Here is a 16,311-nt window from a genome sequence, read left to right as displayed (position 1 = left end):
CATTAGAGCTGTAATGAGGATTTAAGGCACTACTGGGGGAGCCAGATGCTGACTAATTTTGATCTCTGAACAATGATACACAGTATTATCAGAGTTTTGCTGTAATTGCCCCAGGTAGCAGCACTAACACAATGCAGTTTGTAATATCAAGCCTGTGTCCTCACTGTTGTGTCACACAGGGACAGACTGACTAATTCCCTTTTCAATTTTGTGAGCTGTTGTTATCAGGTTACAGGGACAGACTGTTGGGTACTGAGTCACTCTTGTGGCAGTCAGGGTGATTCAGCTGCATTACGTTTAGCTGCATTATCTTGCCACCGTTTGAGTAAGCTACTCATTGGATCTTAGCCTGAAGGAAGTGGACCAAACGGAACTGTTAATCTTATCTTTGACGTCCACTGTTGGGCTGTACAAATATGCACCGTCTGTTTAGTTTGTGCTATTAAGTCATGGAGGCCCTTTGATTATCAGCTCTGTGCCACCCAGTACCGATCGATACTATTTATTTATTCTATTTATTTTATTTTATTTAGTGATACAGTGCAGAGTAGGTACTAACAACCCTTCAAACCACACCACCCCAACAACCCCACAACTCCCATTAACCACGGGACAATTTACAATGACCAGTTAACCTACCCAGTATGTCTTTGGATGGTGGGAGGAAACCACTCATTCCACAAGAGGATGTATAGAGACTCCTTACAGAACGGTGCAGGAATTGGAACTCTAGAATGCCCCGAGCTATAATAGTGTCACTCTAACCACTACTCTATCCGTGGCCCCCCAGTTTACCCACATTCAGTCCTAGCATTGGCCCCCTTATCCAAGGAAGGTTGTGCTGGCACTGAAGAGGGTCCAGAGAACGATCATGAGATTGATCTAACATCTCGGGAGCGTTTGACATCTTGGGCCTGTTCTCCATGGAGTTCAGAAGGATGAGGGGCAGAGTCTCATTGAAACCCACTGGATACTGAAAGGCATGGATAGAGTGGATAGAGTGGACATGGAGAGGATGTTTCCGTCAGTAGCAGAATTACTCCTTATCATTGCCGCACACAACTGTGGAAGCCAAGTCACTGTGTGTATTTAAAGCAGAGAATGACAGGTTCTTGATTGGTAAATGGCTTAACAGTTAATTAGTAAATCATTTTATTATTGTCTATATACCAAGCCACAGTGGAAAAACTTGTCTTGCATAGCATTTCTGCACATCAATTCTTTACCTTGAGGTTGTATAAGGTAAAATAATAAGTGCAGTATAAAGTGTTACAGTTACAGGGGAAGTACAGTGCAGGTAGACAAGGTTATAATGAGGTAGATTGAGGTCAAGAGTCCATTTTATTCAACAGTCTATCCTGCCTATAATGGTACCCTTGGACCTGGTGGCGTGTGCTTTTCAGGCTTTTATATCTACTTCCTGATGGGAGAGGGGAGAAGAGAAAATGTCTGGCATGGGAGGATCTTTGATTATGCTGGCTGTTTTACTGAGGGCCGCGGGAAATGTAGACAGAATCCATGGAGGGGAGGCTGGTTTCCACAACTCTCCCCTTTTTGCAGCATGGGCACAGCAGTGCCATATCAAGCTGTGATACATCTGGACAGGATGTTTCCTGTGGTGGATCAGTAAAACTTGGTGACGCTCATAGGGGACATGCCATATCTCTTAGCCTCCTGAGGAGGTAGAGGCATTGATGAATTACCAATGCATGGACCAAAACAGGCTACTGGCCATGTTCATTCCTAGGAACTTCCAGCACCCACTGATGTACACAGGAGCATGTGCACTGAAATCACTGACTAGCTCTTTTATTTTGGTGACGATGAGGGAGAGGTTGTTGTCTTGACACCAAGATACTAAGTTCTCAATCGCTTTCCTGTTCTTCAGCTCATCATTATTTGAGATTTGGCCCATTATAGCGGTGTCATTTGCAAACGTAGATGGATTTAGAGAAGAATCTGGCCAAGCTATTGTGAGTGTACTTGGAATAGGGAGGGGCTGAGGATGCAGCCTTGTGGAGCACCATTGTTGAGAATAATTGTGGCGGACATGTTACTGCTTATCCTTACTGATTGCGGTCTACTTGTCAGGAATTCAAGTATCCATTTGCGAAGGGAGTATTGAGTTCCAGGTTTAGGAGTTTGAAGGTGTTTACTTGGAATTATAGCATTGAAGGCAGAGCTGTAGACAATAAACCATAGTCTAACATAGATATCTTCACTGTTCAGATGCTCCAGAGATGAGTCTGCTGCATCTTCCGTAGACCTGCCTATTTCGGTGGTGGGCGAATTGCAATGGGTGGAGACTTTCTGTGAGGCTAGAGTTCATGCGTGCAATGATCAGCCTCTAAAAACACTTTACAACAGTAGGTGTCAGAGCCTCCAGCAGTAATCATTAGGGCACATTGCATTATTTGTCTCAGGTACAAGGATGATAGTGGTCTCAAAGCAAAAGCCAAAAGAAAGGGGTTGGGAAAATAATCAGCCGTATTGGAGCGGACTTGTTGGGCTGAATAGCCTAATTCGGCACCTCTGTCTCCTGATTAGCCTTATCTGACCTAGTGAATCAAGTATCTGGACTATGTAAATGCCAGAGGTTCTGCCTGCACCACCCCCTCAGGCTCTATGTCCCAGATTCTAACCACTATTTCCTTCTATTCCTGGTCTATTTTAGTATCTCAGTAAAAGCTTCTTAAACCTACTGATTGTATTTGATTCCACCATGTCCTCTGGCAATGTGCCCTAGATACTAGATATCAACCACTTTGTAAAAAATTCTCTCCCTCAAATCTCCTCCAGACCAGTAACCTCTCTCTCCTTAAACCAATACCTCTATACTTCAATGTGGGTAAGAGGTTTTTATACGATCTATTCCCCTCATAATGTTGTACCTCTCTATCAGCTCACCCCTCTGCCTGCCTTGCTGCAGGGAAAACAAATTCAGAGACGCACACAAGATGTTAGAGGAACTCAACAGTTCAGGGAGCATCTATAAAGGGGAATAAATAGTCGATGTTTTGGGGCTTCAATGGAAGTTCAGTGAGACCCTCTCTCACTGCACCCCCTCTGTGGTCTCTGCTGCTCCCTGATTCTCTGATCATATCTTTATCTGCTAGCTTGTTCTCATTCCCTTCCCCTACCTTCATATTCTGGCTACTGCTCCTTCCCTTTCCAGTCCTGATGCAGGGGTTCAGCCCAAAATGAACAGAAACCCAGGCAAGTCACTCGGTATAACTGACGTACTCCATTCTGGGCATTGTCCTGGTGAATCTCTTCTACATACTCTCCAGAGTAATCACATCCTTCTGACCGTCTGGCGACCAGATCAGATCAGGTCTGTTCTGCGAACCAGCAGATTCACTCTAGTGGTAATGGTGCAGAAGAGCCTCCTCCTGTCCCTGTTCATCTCCCCCTTTCTCCATCTGCTTTCCTCCTTTATCCTTCACGTGTTTGTCCGGTTTCCCTTTGCTTTAATTGAAGGCTAAAGTACTGTCACAGGACAGCACTGAAAGTTTTGTTTAACATCTAATGACATTAGCTTTATTTGTCACATGTACATCGAAACAAAGTGAAATGTGATATTTGTGTCAACAACAAACACAGTCTGAGGGTTGTGTTGGGAACAGCCCACAAATGTTGCCATGCTTCCAGCACCAACATAGCATCTATGGAGGGGAATAAACAGGAGACATTTTGGGCTGAGTCCCTTCATCAGGGTTTCCTCCCGACTTCCTCCTTTATTATCCTCATCCACCTTCCTCCTCACTTGATTTCACTTAAAACCTGCCAACGTACTCCTCCCCCTCCCCAACCTTATTTTGGATTCTGTCCCCTTCCTTTTCAGTCCTGGTAAAAGATCTCAGCCCAAAATATCAACTGTTTAATATCGCCATAGAGGCTGCCTGACCTGCTGAGTTCCTCCAGCATTTTGTGTGTGTTACTCAAGATTTCCAGCATCTGCAGAATCTCTTGTATTTATGAATCGGGAAGGATGTGTCTGTGGATTTAGAAGCCTGAACCTTTGCCTATTCCCAGTCTGACCGGTAATCAAATTCATCACTTCCCAGCACAAAACTGTGTAGCTCAATGTCAGCAATAAACTGAGAGCTGAGGCCTTGTAAAAGTCTTAACAAAGGTAGCACTGTGTTGATGTCCAGATGCTGTGTGAAGTCGGACAACTCTCTGGGGGAATGTAGAGACACACAAGACTGCAGATGTAGGAATCTGGAGTTAAAAAATGAGCTGCCGGCAGATGAGAAACTGCTTTTCCCAAAGGGTAGTGAATCTGTGGAATTCACTGCCCTGGGAAGCAGCAGAGGTGACCTCATTAAATATATACTCAATGATTACCTTAATTAGGTAAGTGGCCACTGAGTGTATGTTCACGGCCTTCTGCTGCTGTAGCCCATCCACTTCAAGGTTTGACGTGCGGTGCTTTCAGACATGCTGTTTTGCACATCATGGTTGTAATGCATCGTTACTTGAGTTACCGTTGCTTTCCTGTCAGCTTGAACCAGTCTGACCATTCTCCTCCGACCTCTGTCATTAACAAGGCATTTTCACCCACGGGACTGCCACTCACTGGATGACTTATGTGCGAATATCCTAGGAGATCAGTAATTTCTGAAATATTCAAACCACCCCATCTGGTGTCAACAATCATTCCATGGTCAAAGTCACATAGATCACATTTCTTCTCAATTCTGATGTTTGGGCTGAACAACAACTGAACTTCTTGACCATGTCCGTGTGCTTTTATGCATTGAGTTGTTGCCACGTGATTTGCTGATTAGAGATTTGCATTAACGAGCAGGTGAACAGATGTACCTAATAAAGTAGCCACTGAGTGCGTACATTCCATATCAGTCAGTCAGTGGGTGCCGTCCCGAATCCGGGTTTGGTGGCTATGCACGTCCATCTTCTTTGATCTTGCGCTCTTTTTCTGGCCTGAGCATAACTCAACTCAGTCCATTGCCTCACATTATCGTACCAAGTGGTTCACTGCCTTCCTCTTTCCTTCTATCATCCCTTCCATAACAATTTCTGCAGTCCACCATATTCCAGCTTCCTTTTCTGCACATTCTTCAGCAACTCCTTTTCTCTCCTCGCTCTCTTCAACACTTCCATATTACTGACCTTCATCACCCATCTAATTTTCTGCATTCTCCTTAAACACCACATTTCAAATGCCTTCAGTCGTCGTTGCACTTCCTCGCATAAGGTCCACGATTCAACTCCATACAATAAACTGCTCCAGACGCAGCATTTCCAAATTCTACAACGCAGCCCAGAGTCCAACCTCTTGCCACACAGCACTCACTCAGGCTCCAGAACGTTGATCTTGCAATCTCAATTCTTTGTCTAATTTCTGTATCACATTTCCCATCCTCTGTGACCATCATGAATAAATGGCCTAATCCTGCTTCTATATCATACGGTATACCCTCCAGATAAAGAAGCTGCCCCTCAGGACCCTTTTAAAACCTCCCTCCTCTCACCTTAAACTTACTCCATCACCATTGGTAGCCTGTTCCAGGCACGCACCAACTTCTATGTTTAAAAAAAAGACTTGTCACACACATCTCAGAGCTCAAAATCAAACCACTCTGGACATTCTGTCTTGTCCCCTCTCCCATCAGGTAGAAGACACAAAATCCTGAAAGCACCTACCACCAGGCTCATGGACAGTTATCAGGCTCTTGAACGGACCATTTGTATGATAAGAAATGTGATTTAAGTAACTCTGATGGTGGAATAATCGTTGGTGCCAGATGGAGTGATTTGAGTATCTCAGAAACTGCTGATCTCCTGGGATTTTCATGCACAACAGTCACTCGAGTTTACAGAGAGTGGTGCAAAAAGCTCTGCGGGTGAAAACACCTTGCTAACGAGAGAGGTCAGAGGAGAATGGCCAGTCTGGTTCAAGTTGACAAGAAGGTGACAGCACGTGTTACAACAGTGATATGCAGAAGAGCATCTCTGAATGCACAACACATCGAACCTTGAAGTGGATGGGCTACAGCAGCAAAAGCCCACAAACATGCACTCGGGAGGTACCTAATAAAGTGGCCTCTGAACTCCACATGGAATTCTGCATGTGGTTCCAACCATATGAGCAATGTGAAGATTCCCTTAAAGGTGACATCAGGAGAAGCAGTTGGTATATCTTATAACAATTGATATCCCTTGGCATAGAGTTGATATTCTTTATTATGGTGCCTGATATCCCCCAGTATAATGATTAGTCACCCTTGAAATGTTACTCATAATTCCAATGAAGGAACAGGGCCATCGGCGCTCAACATCTGTGCAGCCCACAATACCAAATTAAGAACTTAAAGCACGGAACATTACAGCACAGTATAGGTCCTCCAGCCCTCAATGTTGTGAAGACCTTTTAATCTACTCTAAAATCAATCTAACCCTTCCCTCCTACATAGCCCTCCATTTTTCTGTCACATGAGCAACAACCCTTCATTCCCTGTCTGTTCCAGATCCTGTTACGTGTGGATTAGGGCTGACTTGGATGGTGAATCTCAGCGGTGAATGGGCCAGCCAATTTAAACCTCATCCAGTGCTCTATTGGTCAGACAGGGCCAGGGGAGAGACAAAAAAAAAATGGGAGGTTAGTTTGAGATCCTTGCTATCGCTGGCTGCTTGGTGATTAGGCTTGTGATCACCTTCTCATCACAGGAAACAGGGTACAATAAATAGAGAGATACAGGTCCTTGTTTATTACACCTGGTGTTCAAGTGCAAGTTTAAGTTTAACCATAAGCATGTATACAACTCAACAAACATCATTCCTGCGGCCAAGGTGCAAAACACAGTACATATCATCTAGCCGGCACTTAGTCACAAAATAATATTATTATTAACTAAGGTCTCTGAGTGACATGGCCTGATATAACATGCAAGGTGCATGTTCATGAAAGACAGATTCTCAGTATTTGGGATAACAGTCATGAGACATATGAAATTATGAGAGGTGTAGATTGTATAGCTAGACAGTGTCTGTTTCCCATGGTAGACGTGCCTAAACCTGAAGGGCACAGGTTGGGCGAACTTCTGAATCGACGTGGACAGCTTCACTCAGCCACCTCAATGCTGAACTGACTCCACAACCTATATAGGCTCACTTTCAAGGACTAGGCAACTCATGTTTCAGTGTTACATTTTAAAAATGTTTGCACGATTTGTCTTCTATTAGACATTGGTTGTCAGTCTTTGTTTTATATATAGCTTTTCAAAAATTGTATGTATTTGTTTTCATGTAAAAGCAAGCAAGAAAACACATCTCACAGTTGTTGACATTTGTGATAATTGTCATATTTACATACTTCAATAAATTTACTTTGACTTTGGCTCAGTGGAGTGGTCCTAGAAGCCGCAGACCAACAGGAGCAGGGAAAATTTCGAAGTTCAAAGTAAATATAGTATCGAAGTACATATCTGTCACCATATACTACCTTGATATTTGTTTTCTTGCAGGCATTTACACTAGAACAGAAAACTACAATAGAATCAATGAAAAACTTTACACAAAAATATTGTCAGGCAATCAATCTGCAAAAGAAGACAAGCGGTGAAATAAAAACACAAGTAAATAAATATATAATACAGAGATGAGTTGCAGTCCTTGAAAACGACTCTGTGGGTTATGGAAGCAGTTCAGAGTGGCGGGAAGTGAAGTTATCCACGCCTGTTGGTTGTAGGGCAGTAACTGTACCGAAACTGGTGGTGTGGGACCTAAAGCTCCTTCCCGATGGTAGCGACGAGAAGAGAGAGAGCATAGCTTGGAAGTCCTTGATGATGGATGCCTCTTATGGTAACGCTGCTTGTAGATGTGCTCAACGGTAGGGAGACTTTTGCCTGTAATGATGGACTGGGCTGTAGATTTTTCCGTTCTTGGGTATTAAACAACTGTTGAATATTGAATCTGAGCTTGTCGGGTTTGGTGTGCATGCTACGGGCAAGCAGACAGCTGTACTTACGGTAGATGAGTCAGCAATAGCCAGCTCATTGAGCGCCGGCCTGGGACCCCGTGGGAGCGTTAGTCACTCGAATATTCTAACGCTGCTGCAATAATTCATTAGCTCTGCGCTCAGCTTAAAAAGCCCAGTCGTCTGTCTTCATTCATAAAAAAAATTGCAGGGCCACGAGCAACGCAGACAGACTGTCATTATTCCTCCCCCTCCTTCCCTCGGAAGCGTGCAGCCAGAGCTGTAGAGAAGGGAGCCGGAGTCCTTATTGCACCGTCTCCTGGCTCCGAGGAGCTCGGCGTGGACGCCCCGGCTCTTGCAGGGCACCTCCATCCTTCTCCTCCTTCACCCCCACCCCCCACCGTGCTCCTCATCTTTCCGCTGCTCCTGTGGCTCCGGAGTGGAAGCGTTCTGAACGGTGTCCCGCGGAGTCTCCACCAGGGCGTCCCGGTTCCCGGGAAGGGGTGTTAGGGTGCGCAGTGTTGTCCAAGCCCTCTCTCTGCAGACCCACTGGAGTGGTGAAACAGGAGTGACACTTTGAGAGGGGAAATTTTCTCCCCAACCTCGCCCCACTGTCTGCAGGGCGGAGAACCCCCTTCTGTTCTGCGCTCGGACTGGAAGGCATTCTCATTCTGCCGGAAGAAAACAATCTCCCTCTCAAGCGCGCCCAATCGATTGTACCCCTTCACCATTCATACCTCCGGGATCTACCCGAAGGCTGCCTTGCTAGCTCTCTGGTTGCGGCGAAATTGGGGCGGACTTCTCCTGGAGTTGTCAGTCTTCCTCCGAGCATCGCTGCCGCACACACATAGATACACCGGACAGAGAGACAGACACACACACACACACACACACACACACACACACACACACTGAGGAGTCGCTTGTCAATGCCTATTTAGAGGGAGTGTCCTCCGCACTTGACTGAGGCGTTGGGGAAGTCACTGGACACTGAGGAAGGGGAGGGCAGCACGGCTTAAGGTCTCCCTGAGTATTGGTGGAGGGTGGGGGAAGGTGGGGGGTTATGAAAGAGCCCCTCTGTCCATCTAACAGTGAGTACCTGTCAGGTTGCCCAGGCAGCAGCGATGGACCTGCTTCAGAAAAGCAAGTACAGCCACTTCCGAAATGACTCTGTCACCTCCCTGGATGAGGTGGCGCCGGAGATGGTGGCCCCCTCTCCCCTCTCTTCCCCCCCTTCCTCCACCTCCTCCTCCTCCTCCTCCTCCTCTCTGGCCCCCATGCTGCCCATCAGCGAACTCTTCCAGCCAGAGGACAGCCCAACTACACTCTGCTCCTTCTTCCCACGGATGGCCAATCTCAAGCTCTCCAACCCGGCCAGCCTGCTAAACCTGAGGGCCTTCTCCGGAGGGGTGGCTGAGGAGGAGGAGGAAAAGGGAGGCGGAGGCGAGGAACCCCCCAGCATGCCCGAATCTAGACCTCTGCCTCTTTTCTTTCGCCCGTTGCAGGACATGAACAAGCTCGGCTGCGGAGGGAAGAAGACGCGAGTGGAAGGGGGGCAGCTCGGCGGCGACGAGTGGACTCGCCACGGCAGCTTCGTCAACAAGCCCAGCCGCGGCTGGCTGCACCCAGACGACAGGGTGATGGGATCGGGGGTGTCCTACCTCGTCAGAGTAAGTGCGTCTCCCTTCCCCATGGAAAGCTGGTATGCCAGTGTGTTTGTCCAGTCCAACACCACCCCCCTCCCCTTCCCGTGTACTCTTCGTTCATTCTCAGTGTCAGCAACAGGAATGCCCCTTGATCCTTTGACTAAACACTGTCGAGCCTGTGGGAGCTGACGCCAGGCCTAAGTAAGCAACCTGTCCCCAAACAAACATTCCTGCTGACTGGCGTGCACTGTGCAGCAGAACAGTTGCAATCCTGTTCCTGTCTGAGGTTCTCTCTGTTTGACTTCACTTCTCTCATGCTTTCTGACTGTACGCGAGTCCAGCAGTTTGATGCTCTTCAGATATCCCTCCCTCTCTATCCCCTTCCCCTCTCACCACCTCCCGTCCCCCCTTGTCCCTCCCCCATTCCCTGTCTGTCCCCTTCTCTCCAGATCCAATTCCCTCTCCAGCAATGCCTATGTCCCTCCCTGCCAAACTCGTTGCTTCTGCCTACACCATATCCATAACCCGCCATTCTCTGCGTTCTCTTACGTCTCCCTGTTTCTCTTAGTCATTCACTCCATCAGGTATGTTCACACCCTCTTCCCTGTTTGACCTGCACTCTGGTCTTTCCCTTGTCGCTGCCCCCTCACCCCTGTCGATCATCTTCCTCTTGCTCTCACGCTCCCCCTCTTCGTTCACTCTCAAATGAAAACAGAAAACGTTGGAGCTACTCAGCAAGTCAACAGTATCCCAAAGAGAGAAACTTGGGTCATTGGCAGACACTGTGCTCTTGTTTCATTGGTACGATGAGAGGCGACTTGATAGAGGTGTACAAGATGATCAGAGGCACACTGATCGATCCGTGGCCTCCTCTGCTACCATGATGCGAGGAACAATCCTACTGCATGAACATCAAATTCTCTAACTTCCGGTAATTTCCTGCCTCCTCCCCCTTCTCTCTTTTTCCTTTCCCCATTTTGGATCCCTTTTTACCCGTTTTCTTCTCACTTGCTTATCACATTCCTCTGGTCCTTACCTTTTCCCCATGGTCCACTCTCCCTTCCTATTAGATTCCTTCGGCCCTTTACCTTTTCCACCTCTCACTTCCCAGCTTCTCACTTCATCCGTCCTCCACCCACCCATTTTCCCTCTCACCTGGTCTCACCAATTACCTGCCAGCTTTGTACTCCTTCCCCTCCCCCTTCATTTTCAGACCTGAAATGTTGGCTGTTTGTTCCTTTCCATAGATGTTGCCTGACCAGCTGAGTTCCTCTAGAATTTTGTGTGCATTACTATAGATAGAGTGGATAGCCAGAGCCACTTTACGCGTGAAAATTGCTAATATGAGGGGGCATAATTTTAAGATGTTTGGAGGAAGGTATTCCCATATGGCAATGGGACCTCCAATAGTCCCACTGAAAATGCCACCCCTCGAATGGCAGAGTCCTCCAAATTCGTCCCTTTATGGACTTCCGCATTGGGACTTTGTTCACAATTTGTTCGGGCAATGTCCCAACTTGGCAGACAGAGCACTGTTAGTCTGCCCAAAATGCCCTCAGAATCAATCCCCATGTGGAATTGCGCTGCAGGGCTTTGTCCAGAAATTCAGCCAGACAATGTTCACATTCAGCCAGGAATGTCAGAGGTAGGTTTTTTTCACACAGAGAGATGTGGGTGCATGGAACCCCTGTCAGGGGTGGTAGTCGAAGCAGGTAAATGAGGAGCATTTAAGAAACTGTTATGCACATGGATGATGGAAAATGGAGGGTTATGTAGGAAGGAAGGGTTAGATTGATCTTAAGTAGGACACCATTGTGGGCCAAAGGGCCTGTTGTGTTCTCTGTTTAGATGGTTGTGGCTTCCACATCAGATTCCCAGTATGGTTCTGAAGGAGCTCCAGCCGTAGACCAAGTAACCTCATCCAAAGAGATGAGGTCACTTGCCGAAGCTGCCTTCTGTCTAGGTGAGACTCTGAGCCAAGATCTGCTCGTGTATATGCAAGCTGTTCCGTGACCACTCTTGGGTCCCTCTGTGCAACTTGACCATAATTAGACCATGACATACTGGAGCAGAATTAGGCCATTCAGACCATTGTGTCTGCATCACCATTCAATGGTGGCAATTTTTTTTTAAACTCCCTTCTCCTGGAAATCCTTAAACTACTCCCCTCCCCACTAGTCAAGAACCTATCAATCCCTGCCTTAAATACACCCAGTTACTTGGCCTCCACAGCTGTCTGTGGCAATTAATTCCACAGATTCACCACCTCTATCCACATAATGTTCTAAAGTAACTTTTGTATATTCTGAACACTCAAGATTCTGCAGATCTTGAGCAACACCCACACACAGTGTTGGAGAAAGTCATCAAGGTAAGCTGAAGGGTATAAACAGTTGATGTTACGGGCTGAGACCATTCATTGGGTCCCTTTATTTTGAGGCTGTACCCTAGGATCCTAGGCTCTCCTACTGATGGAATCATCCTCTCCACAACCACTCTATAAAGGCCTTGCATTATCTTTCTGGTAAGTTTCAATGAGATTCCCACCCTCATCCTTCTGTACTCCAGTAAGTACAGGCCCAGAGTCGTCAAATGCTCCGGTTTCCTCTTTCATTTGAAAATGGGGCAAAGGGTTGATTTTCTTCAGTTTTCCCCACTGACCTGTAGCCCACTCCCAGGGGAGGGTGAGATGGTGATGGGAGATCTCTCTGCTGATCATGCCTCTTTCTTTCTTTATTAATCTTTTTATTGATTTAAAAAGAGCATATATACAAACGAGAATTATCTCAAATATATATATATATATCAATACAAACAGGAAGTGAAATAGACATTATCAAAATCATACATAGTATTAAGCTAATATGTAGTATATAATAAAGAATAAGACAGCTAATTCTCCTCTTATCAATTCATGGAGAGAGAAAAAAGAACTTTAAATTTTTAAATGAAGAAGAAAAAGAGCCCTCTACACTATACGAGAAAAGGAAAGAAAAAAGGGACTGGGCAGTCTATTCTGACGATATGACCAAAAAAAAGGAAAGGCTTTCTGATCAAATCTAAAACTTCGAAAAAAAAATTGGAAGAGTAATAAATCAAATCAAATGAAAATATTGAATAAAAGGTCGCCAGATTTGCTCAAATTTAAAGGATGTATCAAATGTCGAACTTCATATTTTCTCTAAACTTAAACAGGACGTAATGGAGGAAAGCCAGTAAAAGATGGTAGGTGGATTAGAATCCTTCCACTTCAGTAAAATGGCTCTCCCAGCCAATAAAGTGATCATGCCTCTCTACAGCCCAGTCCATCACAGACAAAGCCCTACCTATCATTGAGCACATTTATAAGGATTGCTGGCATAAGAAAGCAGCATCCATCATCAAGGACTCCCACTATTGAAGCCTCGCGCTCTTCTTACTACTGCTATTGGCAGGAGGTACAGGAGCCTCAGGTCTCACACCATCCGGTTCAGGAACCATTACTACCCTTCAACCGTCAGGGTCCTGATCCGGGGTGGATAACTTCGGTCACTTCAACGCTGAATTGATTCCACAAATTATGAACTCTTATTCAAGGACTCTACAGCTCCTATTCTTGTGTTCTTTTTATCATTTGCACAATTTGTCCTAGTTTCAGTCACTGAATGTTTCAGTCTTTTTCATTTATAGTTGTTCATTTATTCTAGTGTATTTCTGTACTTTACTGTAAATGCTGCAATAAAATGAATCTCAAGGTAGTATATGGTAACATATACGAACTTTGATAATGAATTTACTTTGAACTTTGAACATCCACTCTATCCAGGCCTTTCAGTATCTGGTAGGTTTTAATGAGTTTCCACCCCCCAAACAATTGAAATTGGCTGTAAAACACTTTGAGAAGCCCTTTAGCTGTGAAAGGAGCTATTAAACTGGGCTGCATCTTCTGACTTTTTTTGTATTTCCAAACAGTTAACCTGCTCATTATGAGCCAGCTCTGTGTGATAGCAGCAGCAAGTCACTTTGCTAACTATGTTGCAAGAGGCTAAAAAGAAATATTATCACCATCTTCCAGAAGCTGTGGTTTGGATTCTGCGGTGGTGTTCCTTAGATGAAACGGAAATAGACTTGTGGTAGAAAACATAATAAATATGGTTGGGGGTGGTGTTTGAGAGCAATGAGGAACTGGCATGGGGAAGTGATGGGGCCTGGGGCAGATTAGTCATGATTATATAGAATGGCAGGGCAGGCTAGAGCGGCTGAGCAGTCTACTGCTGCTCTTGTTTCCCCTTTGTTCACTGGAGCAGCGTGTTGGACCTGCTGTACTTGCAGCTGCAGCCAGCAAATAGTCCAGGCACTGAACTTGGAGCAGTTCCTGTTGCTGCACCTTAGGAGGGAGTATTGGCTTTGGAGAGAGAGCAGCAGACATTTACCAGATCCAGGGAGGTCATTGATCAATTAAATTATGAAGAAAATTAACCCAAACTACAGGGCAGTGAGCCGCTGCCTCACAGCTCGGGAGATCTGGGTTTGATCTCAACTTCTGGCAGAGTGTGTGCGTGTATGTGGAGTTTGACCATATGGGTTTCCTCTGGGTGCTCTGATTTCCTCCTACATCCCAACAATATGATATAATATAATTGGTGTAAATGGGTGGTTGATTGTCTTGATGGGCTGAAGGGCACATCTGCTGCTTCGTCTCTTAAATTGGGATATTTTAGGTAGTTAAGATGGACAGGTTTGTTTCTCTACTATATAGCTACATGTCTCCATTTCCTGCAATGTTTAAGGTGTGGGTTTCCCTTGAGAGTTTCTCTCCAGCCATTGATTTTGGGTGAGTTTTCTCCCACATCCCAATAACAGGTTCTCCTGCTGCAGTAAATTACCCCCTCAGCATCGGGCAATGGCAGAAAGATCAAAGGGGAAACTGAGGTGCCTGTGAGTGAAAGTAAGGTACAAAAAAAATAAAGGAGGAGGAAATGAAACAGCTGGAAGCTGGTATGGACTTGATGGTCTGAAAGACCTCTATTGTAATTTCCGATTGCAGTGTACACTCAGTGGCCACTTTATTAGGTACACCTGTTTTCTTGCTCATTAGTGCAAATATCTAATCAGCCAATCATGTGGCAACAACTCAATGTATTAAAGCATGCAGACATGGTCACGGGCTTCAGTTGTTGTTCACACCAAACATCATAATGGGGAAGAAATGTGATCTAAGTGACTTGACCATGGAATGATTGTTGGTGCCAGATGGGGTGGTTTGAGTATCTCAGTAACTGCTTATCTCCTGAGATTTTCACACACAACAGTCTCTAGAGTTTACAGAGAATGGTGCAAAGAACAGAAGTATCCAGTGAGTAGCAGTTCTGTGGGTGAAAAAGCCTTGTTAATGAGAGGTCAGAGGAGGATGGCCAGACTGGTTCATTCTGACAGGAAGGTGACAGTAGAAGACCATGGGCATATACTCAGTGGCCACTGAGTGCAATGTGTGGTGCTGGAGAGAGAAACCAGGACAGGGATCAAAATCTAAAATTAAAGCCTAGGTTTGATTTAGTGAAGTTTGCAAACACTACCATGTACATAGAGTGAGATAAATTTGGAATTAAATTCTTATGCAAATAGAAAATGCTGCCAGATGCATTTTTACCTTCACATCTGGGATTGAGAGATGTTTGTCAACCCAAAGGATTCAAGAACGTGGTGGGGGGTGGGGGGAGGGAAGGCCAGTGAGTGGTTGCAAGGCTAAAATTGGTTTTGGTTTATTATTGCTACATGTACCACCGTACAGCAAAAAGTTTATCTTGCATACTGTTCATACGGGTCAGGTCATTACATGTGCATTGAGGTACAAAATAGTAAAACTACAATAATGCAGAATAAAATGTAAAAGCTACAGAAAAAGTGCTTTGTAGGTAAACGATAAAGTGCAAGATTGTGAGGCCATCTTTTCATTCAAGTGGTCCATTGAGAATCTGATAACGGTGGGCCGGAAGCTTGAAGCTGGTGTTATGCACTTACAGGTTTTGTATCTTCTGCCCAATGGGAGGGGAAAGAAGAGAGAATGTCTGGAGGTCTTTGATAATGTTGACTATTTTCATGAGGTTAGCAAGAAGAGTAGAAGTCTGTGGAGGGGAGGCTGGTTCCTGTTGGTGTGCTGAGCTGTGTCCACAACTCTCTGCACTTTCCTGCAGTCACATGCAGAGAGTTGACCTACCAAGCCATGATGCATGGAGACAGAAAACTTTCTATAGTGCATCAGTAAAAATGGGGAAGAGGTTGTGTCTCCCGCAGCGTGGGACGAGAGATGGGAACCTTGACCTGAAACATTCAGAACTGGACAATATGTCATAGGGTAATGTACTGGTAAAGATGAGTCTGTCACTGAATAACACTGAGTTACAGTATTGGTAGGGTCTGTCACTGTATAACACCAAGGTATAGTACTGCTGGGGTATGTCTGTCACTGTATAACACGGGTACACTACTAGTCTATATTGGGATGGTTTCCTTTTACACATAGGTTGCTTGTCAGTCAATGCTTGTGTGTAGTTTTTCATTGATTCTATTCTTTGTTCTGTGAATGCCTGCAAGAAAATGAATCGCGGGTTAGTATATGGTGACATATACATACTTTGATAATAAATTTACTTTGAAATTTGGTGAAGATAGGTTTGTCAGTGTATAACATTGGGTTACAGTACTGCTGTGATGGGTCTGTCATTGTATAATGTGGGTACAGTA

At 45.3% G+C, this 16,311-nt stretch overlaps 1 protein-coding gene across 7 annotated transcripts in view; it reads left to right on the top strand.

Annotated features, from left to right (window-relative positions):
- The window catches only part of shc1 (SHC (Src homology 2 domain containing) transforming protein 1), a 115,607-nt gene that overhangs the window by 64,082 nt on the left and 35,214 nt on the right, over positions 1 to 16,311 (top strand). For 5 of the 7 annotated variants that reach the window (XM_063041896.1, XM_063041893.1, XM_063041897.1 and 2 more), the window contains one exon: positions 9,448 to 9,612. In XM_063041896.1, the coding sequence (XP_062897966.1) occupies positions 9,451 to 9,612 (162 nt within the window). In that variant the 5' untranslated portion in view covers positions 9,448 to 9,450. Of the gene's footprint in view, positions 1 to 7,554; positions 7,856 to 8,970; positions 9,613 to 16,311 lie in introns of those variants that run through there. The other 2 variants (XM_063041894.1, XM_063041891.1) reach the window with 2 other exon arrangements.

The sequence above is a fragment of the Mobula hypostoma genome, chromosome 2, assembly GCF_963921235.1.
Source record: "Mobula hypostoma chromosome 2, sMobHyp1.1, whole genome shotgun sequence".
Lineage (NCBI taxonomy): Eukaryota > Metazoa > Chordata > Chondrichthyes > Myliobatiformes > Myliobatidae > Mobula > Mobula hypostoma.
Note: the sequence above shows the minus strand (reverse complement) of the source record. Positions and strands in the feature narration are given on the sequence as shown.